Raw genomic sequence first — 18,036 nt, forward strand, 5'->3', positions numbered from 1 at the left:
TGGCCTCTCTGAGACCTGGCATTGCCAGAACGTGAAATTATGCATTTTTAAATGCAGACACTACAAACCTATGTATGAAAACAGGGAGTTTAATTCATCTGATGCCAAGAAAGCCAGGAATGATTATTTCAAGTTAAAAAGTTGTCATTAAATCACTTCATAATATGGAGAGATTTATAAAACAACTTACCTGCTACTGTGGAAATCAAACACCCCACGGTGTGTCACTGGCAGGCAGCATATAGCAAAGGAAGTACTTAAGCACATACTTGACTTCAGCTCCTTGCATGTTTGAAGTTATGCTTGTATGTAAGTGCTTTGCTGGACTGGGGCCTATATGCTCCACAACCACAATAAAAAAAAATCCTTATAAATTACTTACATACTACATCTAGATTAAAATGTTGGGGTTTAAATCACAGTTTATGATGAGGTTTTAAAGTGCCCTGTTCCTCTGTTCCTTATATTATGAGACAATGCAACAAGCAACTGGGGAGAAAAACTTGGTTTACAGTGATGAAAACAGGAGGGAGAAAAACTTGGTTTACAGTGATGAAAACAGGCTTTGCTTTTTGGGGAAGAACCCATGGGGCATTCTTCCTTCCTTTAGGTGGCAGAAAAGTGACATTACAGTTAGTGAAAGCATAGTTGGTAGGCAAAAAATTAAATAAGAAATCATTTGATCAATGCCTGTTAAACATAAGTAAGAACTACAGCATGACATTAAGCAACTGAAACTTAATGCCAAAGTCAAACTTGCTTCGGGAACAGGAATAAAGAAATACTCACGGGGAGGGTGTTTGTACTATGAATCCGTTCTTTTAGTCTAGCTCTACTGCTTTCTTTATAAAGCAAAACTCAAGTTGAAGTGACTCCTGAATCCAAACTCTACGCGCCTTGGACGCAGTCACAATGTGGTTACGATTTTTCAAATGGCTTTTCCCATCAGCAGCCAAACCAAACCCTTCTACTTTAAGAGATTTTTTGTGTTTTGGGGGGTTAGCAACCCAGTGAAAGATGTGAACTTTGCAAGTGAAACTCACACTGCTTTTAAACACACTTCTCAGCCCTGCTCTGAGAAGTTCTGCAGCCACCAGTGGGCCAGCACAGAGGTCCATTAGCGTGGCTACCACAGAGACCCCGCTTTGTCAGCCTGCTCTGGTGCAGACATACATTTAAAGCTATGTTCCTAGGAAAAGGAAGGAAGGAAATGACTTTAAGCTACATTTAAGTTAGTATTTTCACTGGTTTTGCCACTTCAAAGCCAAAGGTGACTTCTAAGGAAAAATATTTGTAGTATAAATTTCATACAGAGAGAATAATTCTTGAGTGAAGCCACATTTATAGGGGACTTTGTAAGGGTCAAGTAAGTTAACACCACCTAATAAAAATTGAGGCCAACTCTATGCATATGTACATGGCAAGGCACTAATTCTTCTGACACTATAATTATAGAAACAGGAGTTTCTATATGATTATGATCATATTTAACAAGAACTCTACCAATCAGTGTAACAGGAGGAAGAGGAAATTAATCCTAAAGGCAAGGAACTGGAAGCCACTAAGAGAAGAGGGTTAAGTTTAATATTATGTAAACCTGAAAGTGACTTAAAAATAATTAAATAAAATAATTAAAGCTTAAAAATAATTAAACTTGAATCATTTACCTATCTCTGCTACAAGAAGAGAGACTCTTTCTTAAATGGAAAATCCTACAGTGAAATGATGGACCTGACTATTAATTAACTAGTCCAGTGTGTTGAACATTTCCATTTGGTTAATCTTCTGGAAAGGAATTACTGTTTCATTTTACAAATTCTTCTTCTTTGCTCATTACATGAAGCTTTTAGCATGTCTGCTACCGTGTAGTTTACTTTTCAGTCTTTTTCTTCTTCTTTGGTCTTTCCTGCTCAAGTTCTGTTCAGTAATATGGATCAGTTGTGCTTTGTTGAGCAGTTCAGTGAGATTAAATCAACAATACAGTTTAAACTGCCAGTACATAAGTTAAAATTTACCTCCCTTAATCTATCTTATAGGCTTCAGAATTTTACTCCAAGAACCAGAGATATTAATTAACAGACAATATGCTTACCATTTAATGACTAAAATTCCTAAAGAAAGCTCTTGCTACCCATTATTATTTTGCTACCTCTTGCTGAATGCGCAGCACTTCCTCCCATTTCTGCATCTGAGAGATTCTCGTGCCTCTACTGTCACTTAGATATTTAGGGCCCTATTCCAACCCACTCATCTTAGTTCCCAGGAATAGGAATTTGTTTATTTGTTACCAACAAAGCTAAAATTGTACTGAAATATGCTTCAAAAGAAAGTGATGGAGCTCAGAGATTCACATGAAGCCCTGTTGTTACAGATGGTGAATTTTCTTTGTCAAGAAGCCGGCAGATTACTGCCACGGGAAGCTTGCATTCTTAGCCCTGCTGCACATTTCCCTTGGATTGGCCTCAAGTAACATTTGCCTGCTTATTCCTCTAAGCACCAGATTTGTTACAGTGAAAAACAAACACACTCTTTTAGGTTTTGGAAGGTAGATTGTGTGCCCTGAAAGAGAAGTTTATTTGACCTGAAGTCTGGATTTGAAATGATTCAAGCACATCCCATGGATGTTATCAGTCTCAGATGCTTCCTACCAGTTACTTCACGGAATAGTACTTGAAATACTTTACATTTCCTCTCACCTTGCTTTGTGCTTCTATCAAAAGCTGTAAAGAAACAGATTACAGTACTTCATTACAGTTGTTGCAATTATTGCTATTTGTGAGGGTTTCCAACAGTAACACTGCTATGTAAAGTGTTATTCTTACACATAGCAAGCTTTATAGACAACAAAAAGTACAGCAGTATATTTGAATTACTATTTTGTAATCACTGATATTCTTTAATGCAGACATCTTAATGACTGCTTTTGGGTTTCAACCAATGCATGCCTTTGTCTTTTAATGTGATACACTGCCATTATCTCTTGCTTTAAACTCCTTGTCCAATTTAGAATACCTAGATCCCGTTCAGTTCTCTTATTTTATGGAGTGGGCACTTGAGAAAATTAACTCTGTAAAGACAGAAGTATAACAATCATCTTCAGGAGAAATGACACTGCTTGACTTCGACATTGCCACGTTCTCTTCCTCCCTCCAATGCTGAAATTGTCCCTTGAGCTCACTGCCTTGCAGGCAGAGCTTAGCTCAAGCATCCATCTCTTAACAGTAACCCCTGATGTCTGGTCCTTTATATGCCTACTTCAGAAAGACAAGAGTTGAGAGAAAAAATTCAGAAGCCTGAAGGTAGCAACTACAAAAGAAATCAAACTGTTTATTGATGCATCCATCAATCCTCCTGTTAACCCTTTATGGTACTAGAACCTCCCTAAAGTATTCTGATTTTTATATGTATTCTGATTTTTATATGTATTCTTTTCAGCTGTAGAAGTCTCGAGATACATTTTTCACTTAAAAAATAAATAAATCACTGTATCTGAGTAAAAATGTTGATTCATTTCTTCAGGACACGTACTCCTCCCGGGCCACTGCAAAGCCACTTCAGCTTTCCAAAACACCCTCGGTGCACATGTCTATTTAAAATCAACACTCCCCTTGCACCAGGGCAGGGGCTGGCCCTTATCTCTGGGGGAGATTGCTGTCCCTGGACCGGCCGGGTGGTGTTTCCAATTTCCTTATATAACAAAGCTCCGATGTCGGGAGGAAGTGGGCAGATACTGAGAAATCAGGGAGGATAAAAAGCACTAGACCCGTAACCTCTGGGGTCAGGAGGTTATGACTTCAGGGCCTAACAGTAAGGTGGAAGGATGTGTTCAGGTAGTTTTAAATTACCTTGTTTCACTGGTCTTTTCCAAGAGGAAGAGAGATAAGATCAAATGCAGAAGATTGATATCACATACATGAATATACACACACAGCTAATGTGAATATTACTTCTGTTTTCCAACTGTAAGTCATTTGAATGTTCAGAAGTTGAAAAGGACTCTTTCCCCCACAACACAGTTGTGATTTCATAGTCAGAAGAGCTGCAATGCTGATAAACCATCCAGGATCTCTTTTGGCCTCTATTATGATAATTATCTACAGAACCAAAAGATGAATTTGCGTGACCATAAGTTGTTTTCCAAATACAAACAAGTGTGGGTACACATATGACAAACTGTAAACGGAAAATACAGCTTTAGCCATACATGTAGGACTTTATGCATCTGCACGTGCAGCAGTAAAGGACAGAAATCCTCTTCCCATGTATGAAGAAGTTGTGAAGTCCCAGTTTTCAACTTGGATGCTCAAGTAATGACTTCATGATCATCAAAGAACTGACATCACTGGCTGGGATGGCATGAAACACAGGAATCATAATGTAAAATTAATAGTCACAAAACACCATCAGCAGCCATGAAACAACTTCCCTGACATCACTGTGCAGACAGCAATGATGTTGAAGGAAAGGGCTGCCTAAGTTTCTGCTTGCCACTCCAGCTTGAAGTTGAGATTTAGTGTTCCCCACGGCAGATGTGGTGCTGTGTTTCTAACGTACCTTCTTTTGGCCATAAAAGGAGCTTGGCTGCTGCAGGATTTTTTTTGTTAGGTTGGGTTTTGTTTCTTTTTTAATATCTGAAGAAGACACCAACATAAAGTAAAACAGAAAGTGACCATGGCAATCACTGTGCTCTTGTAGGCCACTAAAGTAAACCTTAAAGAAAAGTACAGACCACAGAAAACTGTAGATAAAGGGCTTGATTTTGTCAAACTAAAATGAAAATGAGGACTTTCAACCTATGGAAGTATCGTGTTTCACACTACAAATACTAAAAGAAAGAACTGTGTTCTTTTGAATAAAAGAACTAATGACTATTCATAAGATGATAAATAACTGAAAATTGAGTTTCTTCATTTCTTATGGGCAATTAGTTTGTGTGAAAAAGAAACAACTGTCATCTTTTCATATGAAAACAGCCTCTGCACTTCCAGTGAACCTCCACCTTCATGGACAACTTTGGAAACAGGCCTCAGTAATCTAGGATCTCCTTACACGTCACCCAGTTCTAATCAAAGGGATGTTCTAAATTAACATTAAAGAACAGCAGAGTAAAGCACAAAGCACAAGTTATGAGCAACGTCCTCAGCAATTTACAGGTTAGAGATCTTGCTAAAGGACAGATGCATTACTGAACACTGCACTGAGAAATCTAACCCATTCTGCTTCCCTATAAATTCTCTTTTATAGGAGATTTGCCTCAACAGCAAACAATACCATTAGTAAACCAGTCCTGAAAACCATTCTTTTAATTGCCTTTGGATGAAAGCTACAGAATGTAAAGGTCTGTATTTGTTCAGCTGATGTAATGTCCATCTATACTATGAGCAATGCATTTGCGTGATGACTTTGAAATGCTGCATCATGTATCACCGCAAAAGTCTTCCTCGCACCATAAAACCTAACTCCACAGTTGTGAACTCTGAAAGGCAAGCTGTTCACATTTCAGACTTCTTTTCTGCATTATTTGGATTTGTTGCTCTTAAAGGTCTTTTCCAAGCCAAATGATTCTATGATTCTATGGTATGTAGTTGTTAAGGTTAGGATTCTACTTTGAGCTGACAGATAAAAATGTGCTAAGAGCACAGATACAGGTTGAAGCAATAGGAATAAACTATATCTGCCAATTAAAACTCAGAGGCACGGCCAGCAAACTTCTTTGTCTCCCCTTCCATCAATGTGACTCTCTGAATACTCAGAAGACATGAACGGAGCATAAATCTTCACATGATTCTTCAATCTGTCTACAAATGACCATGACATTACATATAAAGTATTCTCTATATTGTATATGCTTCCCTTTTAAACAGTTAAGGAGTGTATCAGACACCGTGATAAACACAGAAAACTGAGCGTGAATACCAATAAATGCAAGCCTTCCGTCTCGGAAACTCTTCACTTATTTGATTAAGTTAGGTGAAAAACAAAGCAGGCATGCTTGTAGCTTTTCTTCCTTTTTCCTTTCCTCCACTCTTTTTATTCCTAATGCGAATCGGAAGTCTATGTGGAGCAGCCTGGCTAGCCCCAGTCTAACCTCCCCATCTGGAAGGGAACTAACCAGCCTTGGGGCTACTTCCAACCCTTCCCAGCTGTTGGGTTTGGGTTTTTTGTTTTTGTGGGCTTGAGAAAGCATATTTATATAAATGATTGCCATATCCTCTGCCAGCTGTTGACCCTGCTCTTGTCCCGGTTGGGGCATGTTTTTCATTTCTAGCGGCCCCAGACTGGAACTGACCCTGACAGAGTTAGCACGCTATGCAAACAGCTTCACGCGTTCTTGCTGTGACAGATAAGACAATGGCTGCCCAGTGCAAGCCGCTGGCCCGGTGTTTCCCTTTGGGCTAATGTCACACAGCTCCAAATGGAAAGAGGGCTTAGAAAAAATAAATGATGAGATTCACAGCACTGGTGGGAGGCTTCCTGTCCCCAGCAGAAGCGCTCGGTGATTTCAGATACTGCTCTTATTAGCAAAAAGGTTAACAAAAACACACGTGAAGAGGCGTTTTCACCCGGCCACATCTTACATTAGGTACCAGAAAGTTTCCTGAACTGAACTGTCAAAACATTCCTGAACTATTTTTGTCGACCTGGTTTTCCTCCCATGGAATGGCGAGATGATGAATCTTCACTACAGCCCTTGAAAACAAATTCCAGCTAAATGATCAGCTAAATAATAATACTACTACTAAAAAAAATCTATCACACCCTACAACAATAACATCGTTAAACTTTCAGATCAACGCATCTGACAAGGAAAACCGTTTTCTCTGTATCCCAAAGCACTGTCCTGGAAACATATCCAGCATACAAAATACCCCATGTTTCCTGGTCACCTGTAACCACGCTGAAACAAGATTCTGAACTATATTAAAGAATTACTCTGCAAAAGGGGAATGCTCTCAGCAAGCCCTTCTGAGGAAATGGCAGTTACTCGCTTTGGCTGTTTTTAACTAATACTGCTGAAGTTAAATGGGACACAGACAATGAACTGTCCCCTTTCCAACTTCCATAAGCATTATCAGAGTTTTTGATAATAAGTAGAGGTGGCATATGTGTTCTGGTTAGTATGCAGAAGAGCCTCGTTTTATTCTCAATGCACAGATTTAATTAAAAATAAATTTACTGTTAACGCTTAAAGTGGTGCCAAGATTATCCAAACAGAAGGTTTATGATGCTTAATAATTGATAAGAGGAGGGAAATTCACAGATTGCAACTGATTATTATTTAGTAGGTCTGTCTGCAAAGGTGAAAGTGGCACTGCAGCGCGCCAAAAGGAAAAAATATCCTTGCTTTTAGCATTTGTATATTTAGAAAATGAATTTAGGGAACACTTTCTGTAAGCATTTGGAATTAAACTGGTATTACAGATCCCTGACTGATATTACAGTTTCACTGACTACTTTGGATAATGTTGAATATGATAATATTCAATGAGACATCAGTTTCAGTCCAATTCCACACAAGGGGAGTTTTAGTTACTCTCTTTTTAATATCACCACAGAGGAGATCAGCTTCTTTAAGGCAGTGATTCTCAGCCTGGATTTCAAAACAGCTTTAGCACAATGTGCCAGAAATTTCCACAAGTGCTGAGAGAATTAACTGATGGGATCTTTGAAGCCTCTCTATCCCAGATTAACTAATGCAAAATCTGTGAAATCACTGTTCAATCTTCTTTTTTTGTATGGCTAGACGTGTTTGCAGTGGTTGGGATGACAAGATGCTCCCAAGCCATCTGGCTCCTCACACAGGATTTGATTCAGAAAATTAATAGTAACACCATTGGTGTGCACATATTGCAACAATCCAGAAATCCAGTCCTGTTACACAACCGAAGGCAGAGGTTTTGTAATTCCCCCAATAGGTTACGGAGGCTGAAAACACTGATGCTACAGCCTTCAAAAACATCTTCATCAAACAGTGTGAGTAATGAGTGAGCAATGTCACTACACACAGAACCTCAGGCTGCCCTGCACTCCTCACCCCGCTGTGCGCTCTGAACGCAGCCACCTCCTCAAGAGCAGGGCACTAATTCACTGTGGTGAAAAGCCTGACTTGGAACACTCCACTCAGAATGAAAGGGGAAAAAAATCCTCCTACTTTCATGTATTATGCAAATGTAATATCTATAAATAATGTGGCTTTGTGCTTTCAATAAGTGCTACCTAGCATGCGTCAGCCTATGAATTCAATTCTTCTTTTAAGGCTATCATACTACCGACATTTTCATGGTTGAGCAAAAGATCCATTGGGCAAACTGCAAGTTTTGTTTGCAAATCAAATTCGGACCATCCAAACAACAGGACTGTGGGAATTTAAAGGCAGCTTTATATAACTTTCTTGAGTCCAATTCAGTAAACCTATGCTTCTGTATGAAAAGGAAAAGCTTTTTTGGCAGAAGTGCTGCTTACCAGAACAGACGTAGGGTTGAGAGAAACTTGTATAAATTATCTATGTTAGATTAATTGTGTATTAAAATGTTACTTGAAAATATTATTTTAGTTTGCTTCAAGATGAGCATCTTACTATATTTTACATAATTCAAAGCTTATTGCCATTAAAATTCATTAGATCTGTGTATTCAAATCCACGAGGTATCTTTGGAAACACTCAGCTAACGTGTTTAACTGCAACTGTAAAATTCCAGCTTTCTTTAGAGGTTTCTAAGCAGAGTTTCTGGATGCTGCAGCAGAGAGTGCCTGGCAGGGGAGACGGACAGAGCTCTCAGGGAAACACCGCAGTGTCAAATGCATGAGAAAGATGGGAACAGAGGGAATTTCAGACAGGTACAGAAACGTTCAGAGTGTGCAGCAGCGAAGGGATGTTCAGGACTGTACACGAGTCAAAACACAGTGTAACTTGTAAATACAGGGAACATTAATGGGCATAGTTTTGTCTCTTTTAACAGCGCTGATGGATTGCATTACTGCACAGTAACAAGTTGAAATAGATAGGCAAAGTCTTGTACTCCTGGTTTTTTTTTGTTATGAATTTTTAAACCCCTTAAAGGTTCCAGAAAACACAATATACAAAGTATATAATAAAAAATTACTTTGCCTTTAGAGCATTAAAAGCAAAAGCTTCTATAAAAGTCAAGGAGGCAGAAGATCCTCAGGGAATATTCTCTTCCCTTGAAGCCGTGCAGTTGCAATATGTATGCTCTGAATAAGTAAGAGGCTAACAATCCTTTGCGACCACATCGGCCAAGATATTTTGAGCTATGAGCAACACTCGCGTGTTTTCTCTCTCAGTGCTCATTTGGAAACACCTTCAGGGGAACTGTTTTTAGAGGGCTGTACTTTCTCAAAAGCAGGTCCCTTCAACGTGCCGGGCTGCACACCCAAACCACTCGCCACTTCTGCAAACCCCGAGTTCGGGTTCTTCTTGATAGCCTGGGCTCGCATTCCTGAAAACCTGAGGCAAGTGAATTAAAAACTTCACGGTTTTGTTTCACAAAAGCCTCTACTCATCAGTCCTGCGTTCACATTTCAATCACTGCCAATCTTTTTTGTATTTGTGACATGTCGGATCAGACCAACCCTGCCCCTGCTGAAGCCAAATGGGCAACTCCCATGTTTGCAAGCAGAAGGATATTAAGCTCTAAATTAATAGTTTTCTTTTGGTGCAAAGATCAGGGAACCCATAAGAACAGATGGCCATAGATACAAAATGTAGGAGATTTAATTACCCTCGGGGGGGGGGGGCCCCCCCCCAAACTCAAACCCTAGAAAATGTCTTACAGCCAAATCATTTGAGATACAGAAGTTTCATGAAGGCCGGCAGGCGCTGAGGCCCCACTCAGCACAGGGCTGCACTATTTGCTGCTAAACTTAGGTTAATAGCCGATGACCCTTCCCATTCTTAACCTCAAGCACTGACCTCCTGACCTACCCCCAGTGATGGTGTTTATAAGCATGTTGCCACTGGTGTAAATAAAAAAGGAACACAATGTGCTGAAATTGTTACTGGTGATGACAACTGACACGCATTTTACACTGCCAGTGGGCAAACCCATCAATAAATAACTCCAAGTCTGTTGTTAATGTGTTTAGAGCTTCTTGCAATGGTCATGTCATTTTTGCTGGTTTTCCTCTTTTTCTCTATATTTATCTTTGTTGTGGGACAAACAAAAAGCTTCCAATAAGGAAGCCAGCCACAAATAAGGCAGCCTCCAGATAGAGTTTACCATTAGCATTAGACCACAGCTGGATTTTCTACCTTCCAAGGTACTCCTTCAGCTATGGTAAAAACCCCATGAATATATGCTGTGCCATAGAGCAAGCGAAATGGTAGACTCTCTAAAACCTTTCAAGTCAAAAAGCATGATGGATGTACGGGTTTTCAAAGTCCCTGCCTATGGGCTACTGTGAAAACTCTTGCTCTCCACACAGCCCACAAGAAGCCAACCAAAGCAAAAGTTACAGCCACTCTACAGGAATGCTTCACATACAAGTAAGACAAAAGGACAGACCTTCTCACCCATCTTTTTCTTTTAATCCGTGTTTTGCTTTTTTAATTAAATAATTTCTGAGGTTCTTACATTGTAAATTCAATTTTAATCCAGGTTAAAATTACAAAGTAATCATTACAATGATATGCGATGTGAATTCAAACACATCATAACATCGGTCCCTGTGTTTGGAATGTGCAACTTTTACTGAAGATATTGCAACTGCACATATTTATTAATTTAAATGCATTATTTCCAATTAAAAATTCACATGTGGAGCGTAAATGTTCGCAACACTCCTTTCGACAGGAGCCCTGAGAACACCAGAACAGGCATTAGCCGCCACAGCTGAACCCCAAATACAGTGCCTGTACCCACCTAATGCCACCAGAGGACCCCTTGCCTTGCCAACCTCCTGCTGTTCTCTGTCCATGGCTCAAAGGAAAACCCAGAGAAAAACAAAGGGGAAACCACCAGCCAAAATTTCAGGCAGCTCTGAACGTTTCTGAGTTGAAGCAGTCTGTTCTGTTCATCTAATCATCTAAACCAATTTGTTAACAGACTGGCTGAGTAACTGCTGCAAAGGCCAACTCCTCTAACAGCACAAAACCCCCAAAACACGCCACAGAAAGCTGTGGATCCCTGGCGACTGACTGATCAGGAAACACAGAAAAGAGTAATGTCAAAGTGTAAGTACTTCTGAAAGTCCTGCTTTATCAGCTGTATTCTGGGTCTGGTGCCTGGCTGGTTCTCTCCCCTAACAGTCAGAATCTTTCATTTTAATGGTGAACAGCTAAAATCTGTTGTTGCTGCTGCTGCTACAATTCAATGAGACAAAAGGTACATGAGCATGCTTTTAAATGGAATAAGTTATAAAAATGATTATAGTTGATGCAACAGCCTATAAAATATGATCAAATAGCAGCCATCTATCTTTCTCAGAAACAAAAATTAGATTATGTGTAATTGTAAAATCTAATTTACATTCTCCTATTTCCAATTTAAATTCCCACTTTTATGAAATATTCTCTGCTTCAAAGTTGTGCATGTGTAAAAGGTGCTTTGACATGTTTCTAATTGATTCGTTTTACACTGTCGAAAGGAGAACAGTGATTTGCAGCAGAATTTTTCTCTGTCTTGCACACATCTCTCATTTGCCCATCTTAATTCAATTAAAGGAAGTAAGGACGGTTTGACCGATGAATGAACCATATTTTAACCGAGGACATTTCTATGTAAACTGGAATACACCAACCACTAATTCTCAGCCAGTTACTTCCGATCTGCAACTTTTATTTTGAAAGGTCATGGCATGGTCACCGAAAAGACAGAGGATATTAAATGCTGGCAAACATTTGACAGCAGTGCAAAACTACAGGATGATATCAAAAGCAGAAGACTTTAAACTCAAATGCAATTTATATGCAAACATTCTGTCTTTATTCCTAGCTATCAGGGTAGCTGGAAGTTAAAACTTTAAAGCAGCTCCCTTCCCCATTCAGTGCATCATATGTCTGTTCCCTAGAAGAGCAGTAAAGACAATTTTCCTGTTTCCCAGATCTATTGTACTGGTGATAACTTATATATCCAGGACACTAAAAACATCACTCCTGTGCATCTTGGTCGGTTATAAGGCAGTATGTATAGAAACACTGAACCCATCTACCAAAATTTATTTGTACAAAGACCAGGCGTAAAGTATATGGCATCTTTGACAGGTTTGTGTGTATCTGCATCTGTATGTATTTACCTGTAAATGCAACTTCTGCTATGAATAGTAGTGTAACCCTCACAGCTGAGTTGCAGTCTCTACACTGACCTGGAATACCCTGGAATATCAGTATATATCCAGCAGAAAAGGTTAAAAGTGGAACAGAAAGCAAGAACCTTCAGCTTCAATGCTTAAGCACTCTCTATTATTTTCCAAGAATCTAAAGGAAGCAGTGCTATGCACCTTGTATACTTCAAGAAAGCTGTGAAGATAATGAGGGTATTTGCTTCTGCATCAAGTAGAAAAGTTCTCCATCCTCATCTTCTCCCCAGATATGGGCACTTTGCTGCTCCTGCACTGCAAGGCAAGAGGAAAACAATTCCTTCAAGTTCCAGCATAGTAAAGCAGATTTGATCAGTCTCATCCAAATGAGCAGGAGCAGCACAGGGGACATTCAGCGGTGGCAGCGCTGGGTAACATCAGCACTTTCTGTAAAGTATTATTAGACAAAGATGACATTTTGAGATGTATTAATATATTGCAGGATTGTAGCCTTAGCACCTTCTGGACACTGCTCTTAATCTCACCGTGGAACAAGAGAGATGCTACAGTTGACAACAGAGGAGGGAATGTTACAAGAAGGATGTTTTTTTTTAAGGAAAAGCTTGCTGACAGCATGCTGAAATGAGGATAAACACATGCCCACTGCTTCAAAACAGCAGCAAAGGCTGAACTTTTATTAAATAAACATGGCAAACAAGCCAGCTAAAGCCCACAGGCAAGATGTTCTGTCACGAGAGAGGTGAGGATGATGAGGTGTGTCCTTGACCAACTACTTGTGAAGTCTTCCTGAATCAAAGAGTAGCAGGGAGTACCTGAGGCATTTAACTCTGGATTTCAGCTGAAGAACAAGGCCTGGTGGGACACATCCACACCAATGACATGGCCAGATTGCAGATGAATGACGAGAACTAAAAGTGCTTTCTTTTCACTACCAAGGGGACCACCAGAACAGATCTCAGGCAAGAGGCGTTTTGGTTTGTTTTTTAGTTTGAGAGCAGTGGTCTCAGTTACTTGTACCTTTAGCAAATACCTAGGTTCAAAGCGAATGCAACAGATCTTACTTAGGATGGTGTCTATACCTGTTCACAAAATTAGCTGAAAATACAAAACAAGTCAGGTTTTAGATCTCACATTTTATCAAGCAGGTACGATTTGAGTCACTTCTGAGAACCTCCCAGCGCTGACTGCAGTCTCTCATTGGAGCTGTGCTCTGGTCCAGCCCTGACCTCCACCTCGTCACTGCCTGCACTGTCCTGTTCCCTGTCCAGGGATCACTTTTGGTGTAACGATGGCTGTTCAAAGCTGGATATACCACACCTACAACATCAGGCTACAAAGAGGGTCTTTCTCCTGCCAAACAGCTCCAGGTGGAGTTCTGGCATGATGCCTAACTGCACTATTTCTTCTGAAACAGAAAATGCTAATGGTATGACGTGCCAAGGCTGTTTTCCAGAAGCAGACAACAGTAATGCAGGAGACAGAAGCAGACAGGTTTGTGAATGTTAACATTAAAATGTGCCAAGAGGCAGCCAGAGAAACAATCACTACTTTAAATCATAGAGGGACCTTACATGAATCAGAACAGCCAAGCTCTTAACACTTGTGTATCAGCAGAGCCCCTGACCAAGCTTACTGTGACATGTTAAAAGGACTCCTCCTCACTATGGGTGTAGCAAGATTTACTCCTTATGAGTAAGGTAGGCAGAAGGTGGCTATTTGTTTTGGCTAGTGTTATAAATAAAGAACATCCACCTTGTATGATGAGTAAGAGTTATTCCCATTTGTGAGTTTTTCCTGGAGTGAGGGCAAACTCCACTAAATATTCCTGTCTGCCTCTGTGTGCATAAAGAGCCCGGAGCACATAAATCTGTAGTAATATTGCTTGTAGAAGGACCAAGACACACAAACTGATGCCCATATGCTGTGTGTATGATTTAAAGAACATGATGCTCTTCTGCAGCACATGCTGTGAGCCATTTCTGGGAGCCGCTGTTGCACCTGCAGTGGTGTGCCTAAACCCCATCAGCAGCATGGTGGAAGGTGACCTGTCCAGTAGCGGAGGGGACTGCCACCACTGAGCTCCTCCAGTGCCACGGCCATGCCGCTGTGTTAATGACCTCGCAGCAGTAGACAGATCCAGTCCTTCTGCTTTTCTTTCTCACTGAATGATTTCCCTAAAGCCAAAGCTGGGCAAAATGCCACTAATGCTGCCGTAAAACTCCCGCTGTGTTAGGAGGGAGGCAGGCGACTGAGGGTTAGGAGGTAATCAAGCTTACAGATTAAGGCTCACTAAAGCTACAAGATCAGCACAGCTCGGGGTGTTTATTAACTCTTTGAAAACCAAGATGTATGATTTGGGATCACACTAATATAAAGGATGCTTTCTATCAAGACCTGACTGCTGAACTACTTTGCAAGAGTAATTCTGATTTGTGCAGAGGTAGGAATATGAAGAAACACTCTTCAAACCTATTTCGATCAATTTTATAACAAACTGTCCTTCAAACTATGAGACCGTACATGCAAAAACCTCCTGAGAATTACAGAGAAGTAAAATTTGCTGATCATTCTTCCATTCAGAAACACTGCTTTTTAAATGAAACCAGGTAACCTGAAAGTCAATGAGTTAAACATACTTCTGCCTCTTGGTGCATTAACGCTGTGACCCGGGAATGACTCTTTTTTTTAGCAGTGCAGAATGGGTTAATTTCTGAATATAAAATGAGGTTGCCACAATCTGGGTGTTTTTTGTTTTGTTTGTAACACAAAGCAAAATATACTCTACAGATGCTTGATTAAAATGCAACAGCTGTTTATGGCGGTGCATTTTCCGCTAATTTACTAGGGCAGATTTTTCAAGGAGCCTTGTTTTAGTGCATCTTCATTTGCATAAACATCATACACCAAAGCTGTCTGATCACTTGTGCCTGCCTCGGCTAATATTTAAGGTTTAAATTCAAATTCAACTAAGCCATCCCCTCCCATAAAGGAAAAAGAGTTGAGAGCAAGGTGTTACACCTCTGGCCCGTGACCTAACCTGCGCTTTGTATGTAGTTAACTTCTCAATCCAAAACATTTCATTTTTTGGCACCGTATGCAACTAGTATTTAATCTGCTCCTCACATCTGTCTGGGTAGGCCTGGTGCCTCTTTTGATATTATTATTTCCCTTCTATTTCCCTTTCTATTACATTCCTTAAGCTTGATGACTAATCCAAATTATTAAGAAATACAAAAGGGTTTATGTAAATTATAATGATGGACAAAACCAAATCACAATTATAACATTGTTAAGTGAATTAGACAACAATGGCTACAGCTTCCCTATCATACATCGAGGCGAATGAATTTGAACTTTATTGACAGTAGCAGCAGAAAGCCTTAATCACTAAGCACCAGTACAGTCTGATTTTTATAGGGTAATGACCCGTCTATATATTCATAACAAGGGTCTCATTCATCATAATTCACATAAAAACCCCTCCTCTTGCAAAACTAATGGAGGAAATGTGTGAAAAGTGATTGGATGGGTAAAACTATATAGGGCTGGAAAGGCCTTGATTGATTTTATTGTGCTGTGTCTAAGCCTCCCTGCACAGTACATCAGATCTGTATCTAACTGCATTTCAATTGATTTTCACTGATAGGCTTCTTTCTTATGTCTAGGGCTTAAGTACTAAACTAATAAAAGGATAAAAGACTTTGTAATACAGATTTTGAAAATAATGTGCATACATGATTTCTGTGGAAGCAAATGGTGTGCTATGTGTTTGTCTTACCAAAGTGACTACAGCCAAAGGGAAGAGAAAAAACGCAACTAATACGAAGAAGATTACTAAGGGGGGTGGAGAAAGGGAAGGAAAAAAATCCAAAGAAAATAAGGAAAAATTGTCCCTTGGCTAAAATCAGCTTGATTGTAAGCAGACTTGACTTCAATGGAGTTGTACCTGCTCACATTAGGGGTGAGTTTGACCACTGCCTCAAAGTTGATTGAAAGAGATTATAATTCAGTTCAGATGTGGGTTAGTTCTTCAACATTTTAAATAATGAATAATACGTATCCTGATGAAATCACCTAAAGCCAAATGAACTGGGTTTTAACTGGTTCTGTATGATCTTATTCTTAGGCCTTTAAAATATGTCAATTTTTAAAGCATCCAACCTGCAGCAGTAACATTATGACAGGTACAAAACTCCCTTTAACGCAACTGTGCATTTCTAGCACAGATACCGGCTTGTTTAAGCCCTAGAACATGGGTGAATCCGACTTCAGATCAAATGGACATGATGAAAGGTGCATGTTGCAGGCAGAAAGTGGTAACACAGTTTAAATAACTGATTATAAAAGCAACAGTTTTACATAAAAGGGAAACATATCAAAAGAAAACACCCAAATACAGGGGGAAAACCAAAGATGTGGGAAGTGGAAACATCTTCCGAAGTCAGTTTTCCAATTTTTTTATTCTACATACTCTGCCACCATTTGCTAATCCTCTTGCAAACTGCACTATATCTGCTAGTCAGATGGTTTGCAACATCTGTATAACAAATGATAATGTATATGAGTTGTTCTGGTTTTGCGCTCCTTTGCGAGGCTTGGTGTTGATCATCTCCAAAGCACACCCATGATTCTTTAAATTAAACATAAGAATCTTGTCTCACAGTACAGCTAGGTTATCCATGTGTAAGAGCCCAAGCCAAGTAATTACACATCCGCTCAAAGGATTAGACACATAAGATTTCTTTAAATTTTTAATAAAACTGCACAGCTGTTGTAGGGAAAAAACTCTTTTGTTCTAGATTTTTTAAAACCATTAAGCTCAAAGTGATTCAGTTACGCTTCAAGAAAAAGACTTTGAAAATATTTCTGTTAGGCACTTTTTTTTTTTTTTTAGTAGATTTAACATCACTTTAGCCTCATGGCAACAGATTTGAGCCAGGAATAACCTTAAGGAAAGACATTTGGTCAAGTTTTAAAGAACATTTTTCTCTGCTCTTACCAGAACACCTGCAAATGCATTTTACTTAACAGTATAACCACTTAAAGTGCACATAAGCCAGTGCACATAAAACCACGTTACATTTGGTGTCATCAAGTTAGCCTGTGGGACAAGTAGAGAGAAGATGTCTGAACAGCAACAAGCAAGTGGATTCTGTCCCCAAAGCTTTCCCAGGGCTGATGGCTCAATCAAGCCCGAGGTGCAGGTGAGGTGTGGCTCAGCTGCGGTGAAACTACAGGCTGCTGGAAGCTCATCAGACCAGTGCACAACCAACACAGCACCATAAATGAGAAGCATCAGCGTCAGCTGAACCGTGTACCAGAAAGATGAAAGCAGTAGATGCATGTTCTTCAAAAGCTAAATGAGTAGCTGGAATGAGATCAGGACCTGACACTGGTGATGTAAGCAGAGATAGGGAGAGTGACACCAAATGGGAGACAGCATCCAAACGAGCTCTATCAGAATCAGGATGAACTGGAGAGGACTGATGGACCATCCTGGCTGAACGTGGCTAAGAACAAGCCCTTTACATGGCCTTCAAGCATTGTGCTTTCAGAGCCTTTGAGGAAAAAAATAAGGAACAAATGATGCCAATAATGAGGATGGACTGTTCAGAGGAGAGGTAAGGTCCTGAGGAGCAAAGAAAAGCAGAAGATGCATTGGCAGAATGTGCAAGGTCAGGAATGCAGAAGCTTGTGTGCTTGTCAGTTGGAAAGGTTGGGGGAAAACCCCCGAGGTCTTTCAGTAGCAGGATGGTGATG

General features: G+C 40.0%; 1 protein-coding gene across 15 annotated transcripts in view; it reads right to left on the bottom strand.

The window, feature by feature from the left end:
• Nucleotides 1–18,036, bottom strand: part of BCAS3 (BCAS3 microtubule associated cell migration factor) — a 363,292-nt gene that overhangs the window by 126,692 nt on the left and 218,564 nt on the right. The window contains exon 24 of one of the 15 annotated variants that reach the window (XM_061368594.1): nucleotides 775–2,720. The exons of 13 other annotated variants lie outside the window; for them this stretch is intronic. In XM_061368594.1, coding sequence (XP_061224578.1) covers nucleotides 2,605–2,720 — 116 coding nt within the window. In that variant the 3' untranslated portion in view covers nucleotides 775–2,604. Of the gene's footprint in view, nucleotides 1–774; nucleotides 2,721–12,273; nucleotides 12,571–18,036 lie in introns of those variants that run through there. One more of the 15 variants, XM_061368612.1, reaches the window with a different exon arrangement.

The sequence above is a fragment of the Neopsephotus bourkii genome, unplaced genomic scaffold (assembly GCF_033783945.1).
Source record: "Neopsephotus bourkii isolate Nb327-2 ecotype Australia unplaced genomic scaffold, CSIRO-AGI_Nbou_v1 NB_140, whole genome shotgun sequence".
In the NCBI taxonomy this organism is placed as follows: Eukaryota; Metazoa; Chordata; class Aves; order Psittaciformes; family Psittacidae; genus Neopsephotus; species Neopsephotus bourkii.